The following is a 17,524-nucleotide window of genomic DNA, read 5'->3' on the forward strand; positions in this document are numbered from 1 at the left end:
TTTTGAAGACAGACTCCAATTTGAGAAATTGAAGACTTAGGAAAGCACAGCATACACAAGAAAAAGTATTTCATGGACTATGCCTGTTAAAAAGATGGCCTTTTCAGTGCCGTGTCTTAACAGCCATGGTATAGCAAAGCTGGTGATGTCTGAAGGAAAGCTGCTGATACCTCACAATTGCTCCCAAGAGCTCCTGTATTTGTCTGTCCTGCATTTGATCTTTCAGAAAGAAGTCTTGAACCATCAGAGTAGCTGTCTTTTCCACAAGAATTTACTGCCACATCGATTTTAAGGATTTGAACACAAACCAACTTATGTTTCAAACCCATACAGTTTCACATGCTACCTATTAAGTACACAGTCACATGTATGAAAAATTCCCATTCTGGCACAGAAGTCGTGTCTAGGAGCATGAGAAGTGGACTATGCATTCTTGCCTTCCAAGAGGAAGGTTTAACTCAAAGATCTCTTGAGATCCTTCTGCTCAATAAAAGTGATGGTGGCAGTCACTTGTACTATATTACATTATATCCTGGCATATGAACATGACTAAAGGTAATTATCATGGACCAGCTGAGACCACATTTTACTCTCTAATACTTTTGCTATTAGATCACACCCCAAAACAAAATAAAAATAAAAGCAACTTTTTCAAAAAAGGTCAAAATTTTTGCCTAGGTTTCCTTACTTAAAGTTAAATAATTTTATTTTCCTTGCAAGAAATTGACCTGCTTTGAGAAGCAACCTTCTCATTATCTGGCTGCTGTGCCTACACTGCTACCTCACTTCACAGAAGTTAAAGATCAGAAAGAAGGCTGTATGAAGACACAGGTTGTATTACATCATATATTTTACAAGTTCCGAAAAGAAGTCAGACAGATTGTCTAGCAAGAAGTGGAACAAACTACAAAAGCAGGTATCTTGGAGGAGGGAGGTACAAGGAGGGTGCCCAGTAGGCTTTTGGATGCTCAGACGGAACAGAATTTAGACACAAGGAACACTCAAGTACTCTACAAAATAAGGTCAAAAAATAAAGGTTTCAAGTGTCAGGAAGCAAGACATGAGAAGTAGACAGAGCAAAGTGGGCACAAAAAAGGAGTTACAATCCTGGATCTTGACACTCCTTTGCCTTTGAATTATGCTCTACATGGAAAGATAAATAAGTCAACCAGGAAGGATGTAGACAAGAAAACTAGTCTACAAATGCTATACTCTAGATGCTGAAAATTGAGTACAAAATGTAGCTAAACATACCTCACCTCTAATTGCCCCATCCTCAGTAGCCAAACTAGTACATAACTATATATGCATATAATTGTAAGAAGCAAATAAGCAAAGGACTAAAAGTAGAAAACACAACAAGCTATCAGGAGGAAGTCCTATGCATATGAACAATTAGTATGAGAAGTATATTCACTTCAAGTAATCAACTTTTACTCTTGATCTACCTTTCTTCAGCAACTCCAAGTTTAAACTAAGTGCCAATCTCCACATTTTAAATTGCAAATTACTTTTCTAAATCACTTAACAAATATCCTTGAAATTTCACATGTCAACAGCTCGTTAATATCTACAGTAAATGTAGCTCTCTGAAAAGAACCACAGATTTTATGTTTATTGAGACAGATAGCTGGCACAGAGAAATAGAGGTCCTTCAATTACTATTTGGCAGAAGCTAACTTTAGTTTAAAATCAGTCTACAGGAATTTATGGCAACACTGCAATGAAGTGACTATTTTGAATAAGATTAGCTACTGTTGATGGTGATGCTTGGACAGTGTTTATAAATCAAACTTAGACCTTAGTATTTTATAATAGGCCACTTCAAAACTATCTTGCATAATCACCTATGCAGTATATTATGATAAATTCAAACATGGCTGAAGATTAAAAGTAATAAAATGGTATACACAAGGTAACGAGTGCAAGTAAACTATAAACAAAGACTTTATCCATATATATTTTCTATACCTTCTGTCTAACAACTCAGACCTTTGCAGAGAACAAAAGATGAATCAAACTAGCACACTTAACGAAACCAAGTTTTTCAGTAACTCCAAATCTTATTTTTTTACAATCTGAAAAAAATTTAAGCTCAAAATCCTTCAAGAAGGAAACAACTTACACTGCTAAAAAGTTACATTCTGAATAGAAACAGTTTTTTTTCTTGATGAATTTTCAATTATACCGTTACTTTAGTAAAACGAAACTTGAAAATTCATCTAGAAATTAATATATTAAACTAGACATATAGTGGATAGAAATAAAATGTTTTAATCCAGATGAATCTCCAGCAAGCTTTCTAAGACTTAACTTTTGACTTCAAGCTCAAATGGCATCAGGGTGAGGGTTTTCCATTGGTTTTGGTAGGCTTTTTTTGCAAGAGTACTAACTTAAACAGGAAAAGCAGACGGCTTGAAACGCTTCCCTATTTATGGGGAGGGGGTTGTACAGTATAAACATTTCTTTTTCTCTTTTTTTTCTTTTTTTTGCCAAGATATGGATTCTAGACCATGATTCAGTGAGCACATACACCCATTAAAATGGCAATTATTAATATGAGAGAAGAACACCTCTGTTATGAACACCTGCCCCTGACCTTAGTCTGCATTAGAGTTGGAAAAATAACTCCATAGGAGAAAGGAATCAAACGTGGAAGCCTTCATTTTCATCATAAAAACAAAAGCATATGTGAACATAAATAAGCATATTTAAGTGAAAACAGTAATAAACAAAATATGTATTCCACAGTTCTAATTGCCTGCTTCTCTGAGTTTTCTGAAAAGCTCTTCACCATAGCTAAAAATAGGCATGGATAAAAGAAATCAAAATTCCAGTGGCTAACCATTATTACGGACTTTGATAGCCAATGAATAAAAAAAAATTATGAGAAATGGTTCATTTAACAAAATCTATGTAGTCTACCAGTAATACATGCATTAAGCTTAAAATCCAAACATAACTATTCTACTCATTCTATACCTGCTTATTTTAAAATAAAGTGTTTAATATTTTGGTTAGCAATCCCATAGCTGATTTAAGAACTACCATACCCAAATGTCTGACATTAACATACCCTTACACATTATGCATGAGGTCTTTATAGTAACTTCAGTATCACTAGTATGTAGTTGCATACTTCTTTAAAATTATTACAATCTTAAGAGCTGTCTGTTTCAAATGAATCATTAGTTACATTAAGTATGGAGCATAAAGTACTGTGTACTATTTCACTGTGATGTAAAATACGAGAATATTAACCCATTTAAAGACTTTCTTCCTTACAGTTCCAAGGAGTTTTCCATAGGTTCTGAAAGTAGTCCGTAGTGCCTGAAGATTCATTAATGAGTTCTTAATCCAAATGCCCTCCTATTGATAAAAATGACTGACTGAAGTTAATCTCCTGTCCTTACTCCAGTCCGAGACAGGAAGCCAGAGACTTTGTGGGCAGCACAACAGCAAGCTGAGCAACTGCAAATTGTATTTCACGCAACCAAGATAGTGAGCTAGTCTTGCAAATCTTGAAATTGCGTATGATTTCAAACCAAAATGTCTGAAAAATGAATGGGTCCTTTGAAGGGCTGCAGGCAAATGAGATTACAGAAGCTTAATCTTGAACCGATGATGTTCAGAGAAAATGAACAGCAGAAAGCATATCCTTTTTAAGATTTTGGTGCAATACAAAAAAAAAAAAAGAAAACTAAACCTACGAGCTGTACACAGAGGTGCACATCATAAAAATTTTCATAGAAGAAAAAGCTCAAAAACACGATGTAAAAATAAAACACTATGCCAACCTTGCAATCACATTGCATCAGAATCATTCAGAGAACATCTAAGCTCACAGCACTCTTGCTGCTACCACCAACTCAGAACTGCCTGTCACACTGCTCTGCTGAAATCCAGCTGGTTTCAGCTAGAGAAGAGATAACAGGTTGACTGAAACTAGTCTCCACATAGACTTTTACTGGTTTTTAACAGTTATGCAGAAATTTGTTTAACCTTAGAAAATTATTATTCATTTTAGGCTATGAAAACATTTAGTGGCAGCAGCAGTGCTTAGACGCACTCCTTGCTTCCAGCTTATGACCCTCTCTCAAAATGCTATTAGGCCAGCAAACCATATAACTGCACTAACAATGGGACTGGAAAAGTAGCAAGGGCACAGGAGCCAGCTACAATAAAAAGCAGTAGCAAAGATGCAAAAAAAAAAAATTAAAAAAAATAATCTGGACAATCATAACTTCATCTGACATAACGAACTACAGCAGGCACAGCGCAGGTGTCTAGTACAGAAACCTCACAAAATACATTGCATTTGTTATCTTCTAGAAAAACACAGACAGTAAAGCAGCCTCAACAGCTGCTTAGTAAAGATCGATCCTCTCAAAAGAGTTATGAGACAATCAGAGTTTTAAAGTGCTATAGGGGAGAAAGGGGTATTTTAAGAGTTTGTCTTGGTCAGCTCAGGCTCCAGCATTTGATCTCAAGCTTGCCTCAGAAACCAGAGCTCTAGACTTGAGTCATGCTACTAAATTTTGCTGAGCAAGTGTACAAATAAGCCAAGGTTCAAAGATCCTATTTTTTTTTTTTAAAACAGTGTGCATTGTAATGTACAGTTACACAGTTTATAAAAAAAATATGTTAACTTTTGCTAATAGGTAAAGTGAAACATTAATCTCTTCAAAGGATGCAAGGAAATGTGCTACTCCAAGTGCTTCAGCAAATTCTTCCATTTCGAAGTTCAACAGAAGTACTTTCTGAATCAACTGATTTCAGTGGTATTCGATACTCTTCCTAGAAACTGCTTTAGCATGGGATAGAGAGAAGACAGCAAACAAAGAGCAGCACTGTGTTCATCTCCTGGCCTTATCGGCCAGACTTCACTCATCTTCATTCTGATAACAATTCAATGCAAATATACTTGCACTAACTTCTCTAGGCATTGACAACCGATACAAATGAACTACTATTAAAACATTTTGTCATTAAATGATAATGGCTCAGGTAAAAATTCTCACAAAACCAGAATGGGATAATTTCTGTCAGGAATGATGATAAAAAAGGCACTAAACCTGCAACCATTCCTGTCCATACAAAAGGAGGTGCCATCCTTGAACATATGTTCCAAATTACTGAGCTAGCATGCAAAAACTGCCTGTTTTATTGATGGGAAAGAAATCCCCCAAAATAAGGCACAGACAAAAGTATAAGATCCCTTGATGTCAGAAGAACACAAAACACAAGTCCTGAAGGGCACGCTGACATAGACACAGATACATTTCTAGCCAGTTTAACTCTTCAAAAGGAAAATTACGAGTAACTTACGCATCAACATGAAGAACTCTCTGGCCACTTCTGGCACAGGCCGCTGCAATAATAGATTCAGGCAAACCTGAAAGGACACATGGGATTTTTAGGACTTAGTATGCTAATATATATTTAAAAATGAAACAAAGTTAGAACTTGGTCAGAAAGAGGCAATTCGAACACTGCAGTGAGTCACTAGAATTGTTAATACTCTCATGCTACTAAAATAATGAACACTATTTTGAGCTATTAACATTTTGCTATGACCCTCCTGAATGCAACACTTTTTTTTTTTAATAATTGTATGGCACGTGCCACTTGCAGACACTACTACCTCTGAATCAAATTTATCACCAGTGTCTTCTCTAGACACCCTGTTATCATGAACAGATTGAGTACTTGCCAGCATAACAATACCCAAATTTTAATGGGATGGCCTTGTAACTGTATCCCTCCTGATAGGGACAGGTATTATCTGATGGTATTTTTGTGTATTTGTATTCACTTCAAAGTGGCCACATAATGTGGAGACTGTGTAACAACCCATCAAAATGGTGTTGTAAGATTAAATATATGATAATCTTAAATATAATATTTAAGATTACATATTACGAATGGTATCATAAATATACGATAAATATACATTCTGCATGCCCTGGTATATTGTCCAAGGATGCACTGGAAAGTGTGAGGGTATAAACCTGCTAGGATGGCATTAAATGACTGCTGAGGCATCACAGTGCAGTCTCCTCCAGACCATCTGTTGGCAAACATCTCAAGCACAAACAGGTCTCAGAACTGTATTTGGACTTTGTTTCTGATTGAACTAATTGGTTTGCTCCAAAGGAGTACCCAGGAACACACTCAATATTCTGCATGCAGACTAAGACCTGAGTGTAAACAGAAAAGCTAAGCCGACAGCGCAGGTGCACTTTCACTTCACTTTTATGGGTACTGTTAGGGACAGAATGAATGCAAGACAATTGTACTTGAAGTAGTACCCCTACCAACATCTCCCATGTCCTGCAATTATGCTCGGTCAAATCAGTATGTTTTCACTATACGTGGAAAAGATATACAGTAAAAACCAAACAAACCAAAACCAACCATCCAGAAGGTTAGTGACATTCCTCTACCAGCAATACCTGCTTGGAATGGCACACAGTTACAATTGGAAGTTTAATAAATAAATGAGCCTGTTCTCTTAACTTCTACTCCCACTCACCAGATTTTTACATGCAGAGTTAGATGACTTGGATTTCTGACTGGCTTCAGAAAAGAAGTCTAGCTTGCTATCTAATAACCTGTATGGCACTTGCTTTGCTGAAATCTCCTTTTAAATGACCTATTGGCTGTTTAAGCAGGTAATTCAGTAAAAGTGATTAAAATTCTAAGGGATTGGTATTAGGAGACAAGCTACATATTCCATTAAGGGATGAGATTAAACCATGTGAAAGGAGTGTTTCACTGATACCATTCACAGCTCAGCACCAGAAGCAGCTGCACTAGCACAACTGAAGAGAGACAGAATGGAAAGTAGGAAAAGCAGACACGGTAGGGCACAAACTTCTTGGCTAGCTTTACGTCAAACATCATTTTTGTGAGAATCTCAGGCCTGCAGCTGTCCGTTTCTTCAGAGAGAATACTGCCTTTACAAATTAATAAAATGGCAGCATGTTGCCAATCTGATGATTCATTTAAAACACAAAACGTAATATACTAAAGGTTACTGGACAGCTATTCACTACTTGTAAGGTATCAGTTTTCACTTACCTAGAGTAACTAACTGTTAGATTTTAATGGGATGTTAAGTACAATTCAGCACTCACAGAGACAGGAACAAATAATTTCAAATGGTTGAGCTGGTCTTTATCAATTCTAGAAACTGAAATGGAGTCCAGAAAACACCTAGCATGACTTACATACACAAGACCGTAACTCCTTAAGCCAGTAAAGGCAAACACAACCATCAAAATGAAGAGATTCAACCTCTCTACCCTTATCTTTGGCTGCTCCTGACCTCCTTTCCACGTCAAGTAGATGGTCAGGTTTTGGCAGACCAGTTCCATGGTGGTGTTGATAGTCCAAAAGTATAAATGTTTGGATCAACTGAAGGAAGGAGGTTTAAGACAGGCATGACAAATCTTCCAGGAAAATAGCTACAATTTCCCTGCAAAGTTTTGGCTTCTAACACTTAGTATTTTGAAGGATTAAAAAAAAAGAAAATCCCTTTCTGAACTGATAAAACAGAAAAAGATACAATCGTTTTGCATTGCTGACCTTCCACAGCAAGTGAAGGCTTACCATGGAATTAATCGCTGGAAATAATTCTTTCAAAGAGGGATGAACAATTGCATCAGTTCCTGGGATGTCTGTTTCACAGCCTAGATAGGTTGACAGTCTTTTGAATTGAGATTTTGAAGTAAGAACTCAAAACACAGACCATTCTGAACAAAGAGACAAGGAGGAAATACTTAACTGCAGCACACACTTCAGGACTGTCACAAGATCCTGAATGCAAACAGCCTTATTATGTGAACGCAACTCCACATCCAGCTGCCCACCGAAAGTGTTTATATACACACTTCACTTCTCTCCATCTATAAACTATCTGGAATAGAATCTACAACTACTATTTTGTGTGTAGATCCTGAAAAAGGTTTTCTTTTCCTCATTTGGGCACAGAGAATATTACTCTAGAAATGGAATTGAGAAACTTGTTTCTCCTTCCTTATTGATAAAAGCCACTGAGAAAGTGTTGTAAAACATCACCATTGCTGCCTGGCTGACCAGGACTGGAGTTATAGCTACTAGGGCATAACAGATTGCTTTAAGCTTGATCCAATTGATACCGTATTGGAGGTCTGTTCTTCCATTAACCTTGGATGAAATTGTTCCCTGAATTAGCTTCCTCGCTCTTGAAAGCTGGTATCAATTTTCTTCACCAACCCTTTGCTTCTAAGATACTGTGGCCCCCTGAGTACCCACTGAATAAGGAAGTGTAAGAAAGGCAAGGCCCATGCATTTTAGCTTTTGGAGAGGCTCTTGCAACACCATTTATTATGTGACAAAACCTCAGTAAACCAAAGAAATAAGACTGTGCCTTGGCACCAGTTTCTGAATTCTCTTCTCCAACGAAAGAAAAGCACATGGAAAATATGTAGCTTTGTCAATGCAAGTTACTCCTACACATGATCTGGACTGCACGATGGTTACTTTACAAAAGCCTTTTCCAAGAGAGAAGGCTCTGGCTCTGGTAAACAGACCATTGTAATATAGTTATAGTCCCCCTCTACTTAAGGAAAAAAAACCCTAACTTGGAAAAGTCTCCTTAGAGAAATGGTAGAGATTTATTTAATGACAGCACGTGAAGCTGAACTATCTCCTACAGGATACTGACACAGTTGTGCAAAAACAGGTTCCCTTCAGATTATTCAGTAACAGAGAAATATATTCTGTTTATAAATTGTTCCTATTTGGAAGCAGTTTCCTATTCTGAACTTTGATTTGTCAAAAACTCTAAGATGGATTATATTCAACTTTTGAAATGAGTTCAGATCCCAGCCACAGGGGAGAGCAGACTCCAAAACTTCTCAATTTGTTTTGAAGATAGAGGTTACAAATCCAAACAAATTTTAGATTTGCAATGGTATTGGCAGGAAATAAGAAGTCTGAATAGGAATTGCATGATCCAACCACAAGAAAGCAGCAACAGATCCAGACTTCAGTACGTCATACATAAACATCTGGCAGCATAAAAGGGATTTACACAGAAGAATAAGGAGTCCGTACAATTCTTGTATCAATTTAGTATGCTGATTCAGAAGTTCTTTGTATTTGAGGCAGAATCAATTCAGAAATAGCAGTGCCTGTTATCAAGAAGTATAAACACCTTCTGAGCTTCCCGGCCCTTTCATATCCCCCTTTGCATTATGTTAAACTGTCCTGCACCTCATTTCTCTTACCAGGAAAAGTAAAGATAAAGAGTTTTCCTCCATGAAGGAGGACTCATTAGTACCAGCTGAAATGTCTATCACTATTCCTTAAAGCCACTGCCTTCTTCCTCCACTCACTAACATCCATTTATCAGACACAGTATTAGGTAAACCAGCCTCTCTGGCCTTCTCAAGGAAACATTAATTTAAAATTTGAGTGAAGCAGGCCATTACATCTGCAGAAAGATATAAAAATAAGTATAAAATTAGAGATTTTACTCATTAGTGATCTCTGAGTCACTAACGTGTCCTAGAAGGTAGAATTTCATAGGTACTTCTCGATACCTATCGCAAATGTGATGCATTCGCATGAATCCGTGACACTGCCTCATTGAAATACACGTGCAAAGTCAAAGTGAACCAACTACCAAGTTTTCCTAGTATTGGTCTGCAAAGAGTGCCAACTACATACTTGCCCTTCTGGGAAAAAAACAAAACCAAAACCAAACGGCAAGCAGATGAAATTCTAACAAGCTTGCCCTAATTAGACTAACAAACATTGTGTCAGGGCTCACTTCAGCATGTAGAAACTGAAGATAGTCCTACAAACTTTTTTGTTTCTCAGGCTATTCATATAACACATTGGAAACTGCTGCAAGAAATTCCAGGACTATATCAGAAACAGTTGCAGCACCAGAATGAAGTAACCCAGCAAGCAGACAGTATAAACACTAGGTTCATGACAATCTTATGATGGAAGAATATAGTTCACTTTTGATAGCACTAGTTTTCACTGCCAGCTGTCTAAGCACTCTCTCTATTATAGTCTTCTTGGATACATAAGAGGCAGATTAATCTCAATAAATCTTACAGATGTGCCTGCTGCAAGCTGACCTTGGAAGTCTACATCTCGTCGTTTCCAGCAACCTCTGACCAAGATAATCTCCACTACACAGATTTTTGGACCCTCCCTAGGAAGCAAAATCAGTCATACTTCCATTTTCAAGAATAACGTGTTTTACAAGTAAATAAGCAAGACATATAGGAATTAGCTACACATTACATACAGTTATCAAGATACCAATTCTACTTTTAGCTTCAACATAGCAAAATTAAAATTAGAGATAACTGCTAAGATAGAGAATTATTTTCTTCAGCTTTAAAAGCCAACTGATTTTAAAAGCTTTACAAAATAATGAAAAGTTGCAATTCACCTCTGTGTAATCAAAAATGAATTTCAGGCTTACACATTGTGCCTCTTCTGATTAGTGGCTATACATAATGCTACAGCGATGTGCTGTCTCTTCAAGTGACTTTAAATGGATACATTCACTGCCCCAAGCAATTTATAAACTAAACAGCTTCATATATGTGGAAGCATCTTGGTTCCCAAGTTGTTCACTGTAAACTATTTCCCAGTTGTCCGGCTGATAAGCTTTTACTGAATTACACAAGCTTCATCTTGAAAAGGTTTAAATGTTTAATTTGCTTCACTGTATCTACTAAATAAATCACAAGTGGCTTTTTCATAATATAAAATGTTGAAGGGAAATATATTAAAAAAGCTGGAACATAGACAATTTCAAAACAATCTCCTGGAGTCAGACAGCTGACCAACTGCAATAAATTTTGTTTGTATCTGAACTTCTAAGAAGAGAAGAGCAGCTGACTGGAGAAGCTCACTACACAATTTTTGTGATATGTTTCTGGTATATGTAGAACATAAAAGGCATTTTATAATTTAATTGCAAACAAAGTTGAACTATTTATTGTATCTATATTTTAAGTTAAAGCTAGCTAATTAAAACTGTAATAGGTTTGATTAATTTTATTACATGCTTGTATTGTAGAATATTAGAAAATATTTCTGCATTACAGAATATGGTAGTGGGATAGAAATGACAACCCACTAAGACAAGTAAGAAATCACAATTAAAAACTTTCTTCTCCTAAATTAGTAATTCTATGTAGTTATCTGTGTGCCATCAGAGGAACATGGCAATGAAAAATAGCAAATCTCACAGTGCAAATAAATGTTTAGAAAAGGAACACAGACACTTATGCTCCAAATAAAAATTTAACTTGCTACTAAAAATCATGCTCAAAGCAAGCAGTGTTCTCTGAGGGGGGGGGGGGGGAAGAGTGCACTTTCTGAATTTGGCTCCAAGTTACAACAACCCAGGAAAATTAACATCAAAGGTACCAGAAAAATAAACATACATGAGATCTAGACAACAGCATGAATGCAACACAATTTTAGTTTATTAATCACTTACATAAAAATTGTATCACTGGATGAGTCACATTTTTGTGTGGCAATGTTCTACCTATCTAAACATTTTGCTCATGGAACACCTAAGACACTGAATCAAGGTAACAGATTAAAAAACTAAAAAAAACAACCTGGCATACCACTTTCTGAACTACAGGTGTAAGCAGATTACTTCAAGGTGAGGAATTCTGTTTACTGGAAAGGAACAGCTGCTTTACTTTTCACATTAGAGGCCTACCTTCCAGTAGGAGGGTAATTTTTGAATAAATATCAAATATTTGTACTGTTATACAAACACATATTAAATACATTTCCTTAAATTACATCTATTAAGGAAGACAACAGTTAAAATCCAAATGATTCTTCGTGTCTTAAAGAAAAAAAATGTATTTAATAAAGAGGGTTTTAAGTAGACTTCCCTAGCACATACTACAGCTATGAGACTAATCTTTGGTTTACAACCGATAGCAGGAGATAAATAAAAAGCAAGGCACATATATTAAAAGTTCTGTATAGTAAGACACACAGAAGTTTTATTTTTACCCAAGTCTTCTAATACTTTCACTTCTTCTTCTGCCTCCCCACAGGAAGATAGCTTGTTCTCTTTGCTCCTTATACATTTTTAAACATTTCATAAAAGAATATTTAAGAAGTAAAAAGTTTCTCCTACATTAATAATGCCATATATTTATCTGTATATCAACAGAGGCTCTTACAAAACGCTCAAAATGCTCTGCTTGGCTCTAGAGCAACCTCTGTGCACCAGTGACTTGGAAAGTTTGAATCATCAGCTTTATGACCATTCTCCAGACAGTGGAATGACATTTTCTACTGAGGACAGACAAATGCGTCTTTTCAACTAAACCTGACTCAGTCTAGAATTTCAAAGTACCTTGCTAAGACTTTTTCTAAAGGAGTTTTTCACCTTGATATGCAGATGACCTACCCTGTATTTTTCACAGTAGGATCACAGGAGTACTACAGTCTTTTATTTCGTAAGATCAGCAATATAATCAGGAAAACCTGAAGAACATTAACGGGCTGAGAAGGACAACAGGAGGTATACAAAACAGTGAGTTTTCTTACAAGAGCAGGGAGGGACATTCCACAGTATCTAGGAAAGAATTGTATCTGAGACATCAGTAGGAGTCCAAGCCTCCAAGAAGGCTATCACAGCAGCTCTGCTACACACAAAAATTCAGAACAGAAGGCATGCCAGAAAACAACCCTTCAATTTTAGTCAGGTTAAAAAATAAGTCAGTAAGAAGATAAAGGCATGTTTACACTTAGAGAATACTAAAAAAATAAAAGTTGGGTGGGGAGAAAATTCTGAGTCAGTGTTCATTTTGTTTGACATTTACATGGACATGTAATGACTTATTTACAAATGATAATAATAATAATATGGGTCCATTTCCTCCTTCCAGACATCAACATTATATAGTCAGTGCCACTATATTAGTCCACAACAACCACTGACATCAAAAACTATCCATCTTCAGCTGGTTTTCCATCTAGCTTTTATTGTAAAACTCTAAATAGCTGCTGATGTAAACAGACTGTGTATTTATATAAGATAACGTAACCAAAATATCAGCCCAGAAGGTGTATTAGAAAACATTTTAGGTTCATCCAGCACATCCTAAAAATATCCTGCAACAATAAAATCATTAGGAATTATTCATTTTTCCAATTTTTTTTTAGAATCAATCTTCAATCTTAACTTCATAATTCACATACATAATATCCAGTTTTTTCATGGTATATTTTAAAAATTGTATTAGTATCTGGAAGTGATTTTTCCTAACACTATACTTACATAAGATAAACATAAAGTACTTACACCACTCCCAGCATATCGAACAATAAATAATAGATTCTCCTGACAGGACTTTGATGACCTGGCAAAGCCCGAGTGCTTTCAGCCAAAATCATATGAAACCATAAATCACTCTTTATTTTATAGAATATTTCAAAATGGATCCCTGCTTTCTACCTTGAAAGTCATTTCATGTGTTATTTATAACCACTGAAAACCAGAATGGAAAGAAAATTGCATAGAACCAGAAAATTTACTGTGACTGCTTTTATAAAGAATAACTCCCTTTTAGAAAAAAATTAGAATTACTGGTAGACAAACTCGTGAATACAACCACCCTTTAAAGAGCCATATCCTTCATTTTACAACTTCACCAGCAGTTAATACAGGCCTTCCACAGTACCAGAGACAAGTTTAAGAAGTTAAAACTGAATAAAATCCAATCAACGGAAAAAATTCAAAGGTGAAGATGACCCTGCATCGTTATCCACACCACTTACAGATATGCACAGCCATGTTGCAAATCTTTGCACTCACAATAGTCCCTGCCGTAAATTCAACATTGCTGAGTGTTTTGCCTATGAACTTTCCTATCTGACAACCGCCTAAAGACAAAAGCTCTGCCACTGCCTCCTAGCTCTGAGTGTCACTCTCACATAGATGCCTGTTTTCTGAGATAAATATCAGGGAACTCATAATGTTCCCTCTTCCTACAAACATACTACCATTTGAATGCCTGCACTAGTTTAAGAGTTGACCCCACAAAGGCTTAACAATATAGAACTCATTTAAACGAACATGAGTAATGCCCACCTTGAATTCCTCAAGCAAGCACTTACATCAGCCCTTCAAACCTAGATCCTACAGGCTTTTAGAAAAAAAAAAAAAAAAAAAAAAAAAAAATCACTGTGTTAGCACTTTCCAAAGAACAGACCTTCCAAAATACCAGAACTGTTTTGAGGATTGACGATACTGCGCAGTATCTGCTTTGGCAGACAATTATCCAATAAATCCATTCCCGTTTGGTTAGTGGGCAACTTGACCATAGTACTACACTCAAAAAGTAGGAAAGTAGGGATATGAGAGGGATGTAAGAGTGACCTCAAATCTGCCACAAAGGGGTGGAACAAAAGAACAGTATCATAACAGCTTTCACCCTCATACTGTGCTACCAGCGAAAACCTCAAGCTATGCCCACCATTTTTATGTTACACGATAATCTAGTTTTCTTTAGAACTATAAATTCCCTGACGGTAGTGAAACTTTTCCTGCTGAACTCACCAAGCCAAGTATTTTTATACTACACATCCATCTTGCTCTAAACTTGCCCACACAAGAAAATGTTTAATCTGGGTTAAAGAGAAGTAGTTTCTTCAACAAGCGAATTTACTTTTCCCATAGAAATATTGATGAAGTAATTGAACCTAAGCATTAAATGGAGCACCAATGACTAAAATTTAGTGTGAGGCTCCATTTTCATTAAGCTTACTATAGGAAAACAGTTAAATGAGCCTGAAACAAAAACAAATTCAAAGCTAACGTTACCACTCAATCTAATTACTAAAATTAACAGAAGCACAAAATATAAAACCAGAAAAGGCCACACATGCAGAAAAAATATGCAATTACTACCATGCAGTTAAAAAGATCATTAACACAAACATTTCAGTTATTACAATATGACAATTAAATATCCATAGGTACACTCAGCACTGGTTATAGCATTAGAAAACACAGAGTTGAAGACAAGGCTAAGATATTCGCTCAGGAGTCATTTCCCAGAAGGGAAGACAGATGAAAGTTTTTCTTTAAATAACTTCCATAAAAAATAAAAAAGTAGTCAACAGCATTAGTCACCATTTATGTATGTTCTTAGCAAAAAGGAATGCAAAGAAAAGACAAAATAACTCCTAAAATGCAGAGTTCTGAAAATCTTGAGATTAGGTACAGTAGTTGTCTCCACAGGTAGGCACAAATGCATCCTTTAATATAAATCCACGCCTCCACCACCAAATCCAGCAATATTTCAGAGGAAAACTTTAGCTCTAAGAATTCCCTTCCCCCAACATCAAAGCTCTAGTATTATTAGCTCATTCTAAAGCAGGGAAGACTGTATTTGATGGCTGTCGCATGACCAACTCTCGCTGGAACAGACAGTTCAGCCAAAAGTGCTGCTGCTGGTGAACTGCCAGTTTCAGGTGAATTCTTCTCCCAACATGCCTAGGCTTGCACAATCTCATCCATCTGTGACATCCTACCACCAGTCACCGCTCCTCCGCAGTGAGCAGCCTGGTATTACTTAACACACGCATTCAGCAACTGCACCATACCATGGGCCACGAGAGACAGCACACACGAGCAGGCTGCCACTGCCACAACAATGCCCTTGGCCTGCACTCTGTGCCTGCGAGACCCACAGCATGAGGGTTGCCAAAGCAAGCTCGATTACATTCTACCTTCACCAAAAATTACAAAAGCTCCAGAAACAAAACCTGGCAGCAGGTTTTTACTCTTCCACTGAATCATGACAAGATGAAGTTTTACTTTACGTAAGTTAGAGTCAACTCTTTTAAAGAGGTAACACCCTCACTAGCATCCTTAGTAGCTAGAATAGGTACTCCTACTCCTTTCACCTGCTAGTTTCCTTAGTAGCCAGAATAGCTAAATAGCCTAAAGTTTATACTGATTTTATAAACCTCTGAGTTTCCTTTAGTTCTCTGTATCACTGCATCATCTACATAACACTATTTTTCTCATGACAGTAAAGACTGAGTTGTCCTCAAAAATAACAGAACTCATGCAATTTTTAATATTTTGCCCTTTTAGTTAGCCTTTCATTATTTACCATTCTTCTCACACACTCAAAATATTCACAAATCTGAACACATGTGAAAATGTCAGATTATTAGGGTTTCTGCTCCATACAATAGGGTTAAGAACAAAGAAAGAAATCTCTTAACTTGCTCAAGAACCTTAACTCTGCATTTTTAGTAGAGTTATCGCCAACAGTGGAGACAGTATGTTTTTAGAATCTCTCACAAATTTGAGAACCGTATCAGAAATCCTTTGAGTAATTATACATACACTGTAAGGGGATAACTTCTTTCTGGTAAAACACTGAAAAGAGCAATTACACTAAGAAACTCACTCATTCTATTCCAAATCTCTAGAAAAGTAGTCCTAAATCTGAAGGACACAATTTGACAGATTAGTGAACTCCCAAAACACAGCTCCTAATTTCACAAAGGAAAAGAGTAACATTTAGAGAGGTCTTCCCTTTTGTGCTCCAACCAACATCCTGAGCTGACCACGGGAGCTCTTCATAAATGCAAACAAAATCTGAGTGTAAATTTTGGACCTATAAACATCAATGTGTTTTAAACATTTTAACACCAGAGCTCAATGCTGAATTTAAGGGGGGGAGCTGATGAAGACCAGGTCAAGCCAGGCCACTGCCACTGGCCTCTACAAAACATAAATCAATTTCAGTACTTAAAGATTATTATTATGATATGCAAGCAGCAACTGTCTTCCTTCTGAAGCAGTATTTTAAAATTTGTCTTGTAGTTACACGTTGTGGTATGTTTCAGTGAGACATCTCACATCTCCACCATTATTCACCTGAACTCAAAACAGGATGAACCTGTACAGAATAGAAAAAAGTGCGGGCAGCTCCAGAAAGTTCAGTTAAGTCTTTGATACGTGCACTCATTCCTCATATACTGAGAAACACGCTTTAATTAGGAGGGCTCAAAAACCCCAATGTTTTGGGTTATTTGTAAGCAGGCATAAGGATTATCAAGAACTTGTACAAGAGAAAAGTTCTTTTATTATAGAATACAATAACAAAAAAATTATCAGCATATATATCTACTGCAACAACATGGAGTTTAGCTCTTCAAAACTATATTGTGTGCATAAAACCAAAGCGGGCCGGCAGGAGCCGCGGCGAGCACGACTGGCGGTGCGGGGGGCCGGCGAGCGTGCCCGGCGCGGGGGCCAGGGCTCACGGACACCCCGCTCGAGGCGCAGCCCCGGACGTGCGCTGCCTCCGCGCCATCTCAGTTTCTCACCAAATCCTGACACTGGAGTCTCAGGAGCGACCCCAGACCGGCCTGCAAGTCCCCCGGACACTGCCCGCGCAGGTACCCTCGGCAACCCCTCGCCGCTCCCCTCCCCCCCCCCCCC

General features: G+C 37.1%; 1 protein-coding gene and 1 long non-coding RNA gene across 2 annotated transcripts in view; one reads left to right on the plus strand and one right to left on the minus strand.

Moving 5' to 3' along the window:
- CHM (CHM Rab escort protein) overlaps nt 1-17,524 on the minus strand; it is a 70,411-nt gene that overhangs the window by 52,679 nt on the left and 208 nt on the right. Inside the window, exon 2 of the mRNA XM_080365632.1 lies at nt 5,329-5,395. Coding sequence (XP_080221758.1) covers nt 5,329-5,395 — 67 coding nt within the window. The remainder of the gene's footprint in view (nt 1-5,328; nt 5,396-17,524) is intronic.
- LOC308053848 overlaps nt 5,403-17,524 on the plus strand; it is a 31,774-nt gene continuing 19,652 nt past the window's right edge. The window contains exon 1 of the long non-coding RNA XR_013923826.1: nt 5,403-17,481. This is a non-coding gene — a long non-coding RNA (uncharacterized lncRNA). The remainder of the gene's footprint in view (nt 17,482-17,524) is intronic.

Source organism: Falco punctatus (genome assembly GCF_963210335.1).
Source record: "Falco punctatus genome assembly, chromosome: 15".
Taxonomy (NCBI): Eukaryota; Metazoa; Chordata; class Aves; order Falconiformes; family Falconidae; genus Falco; species Falco punctatus.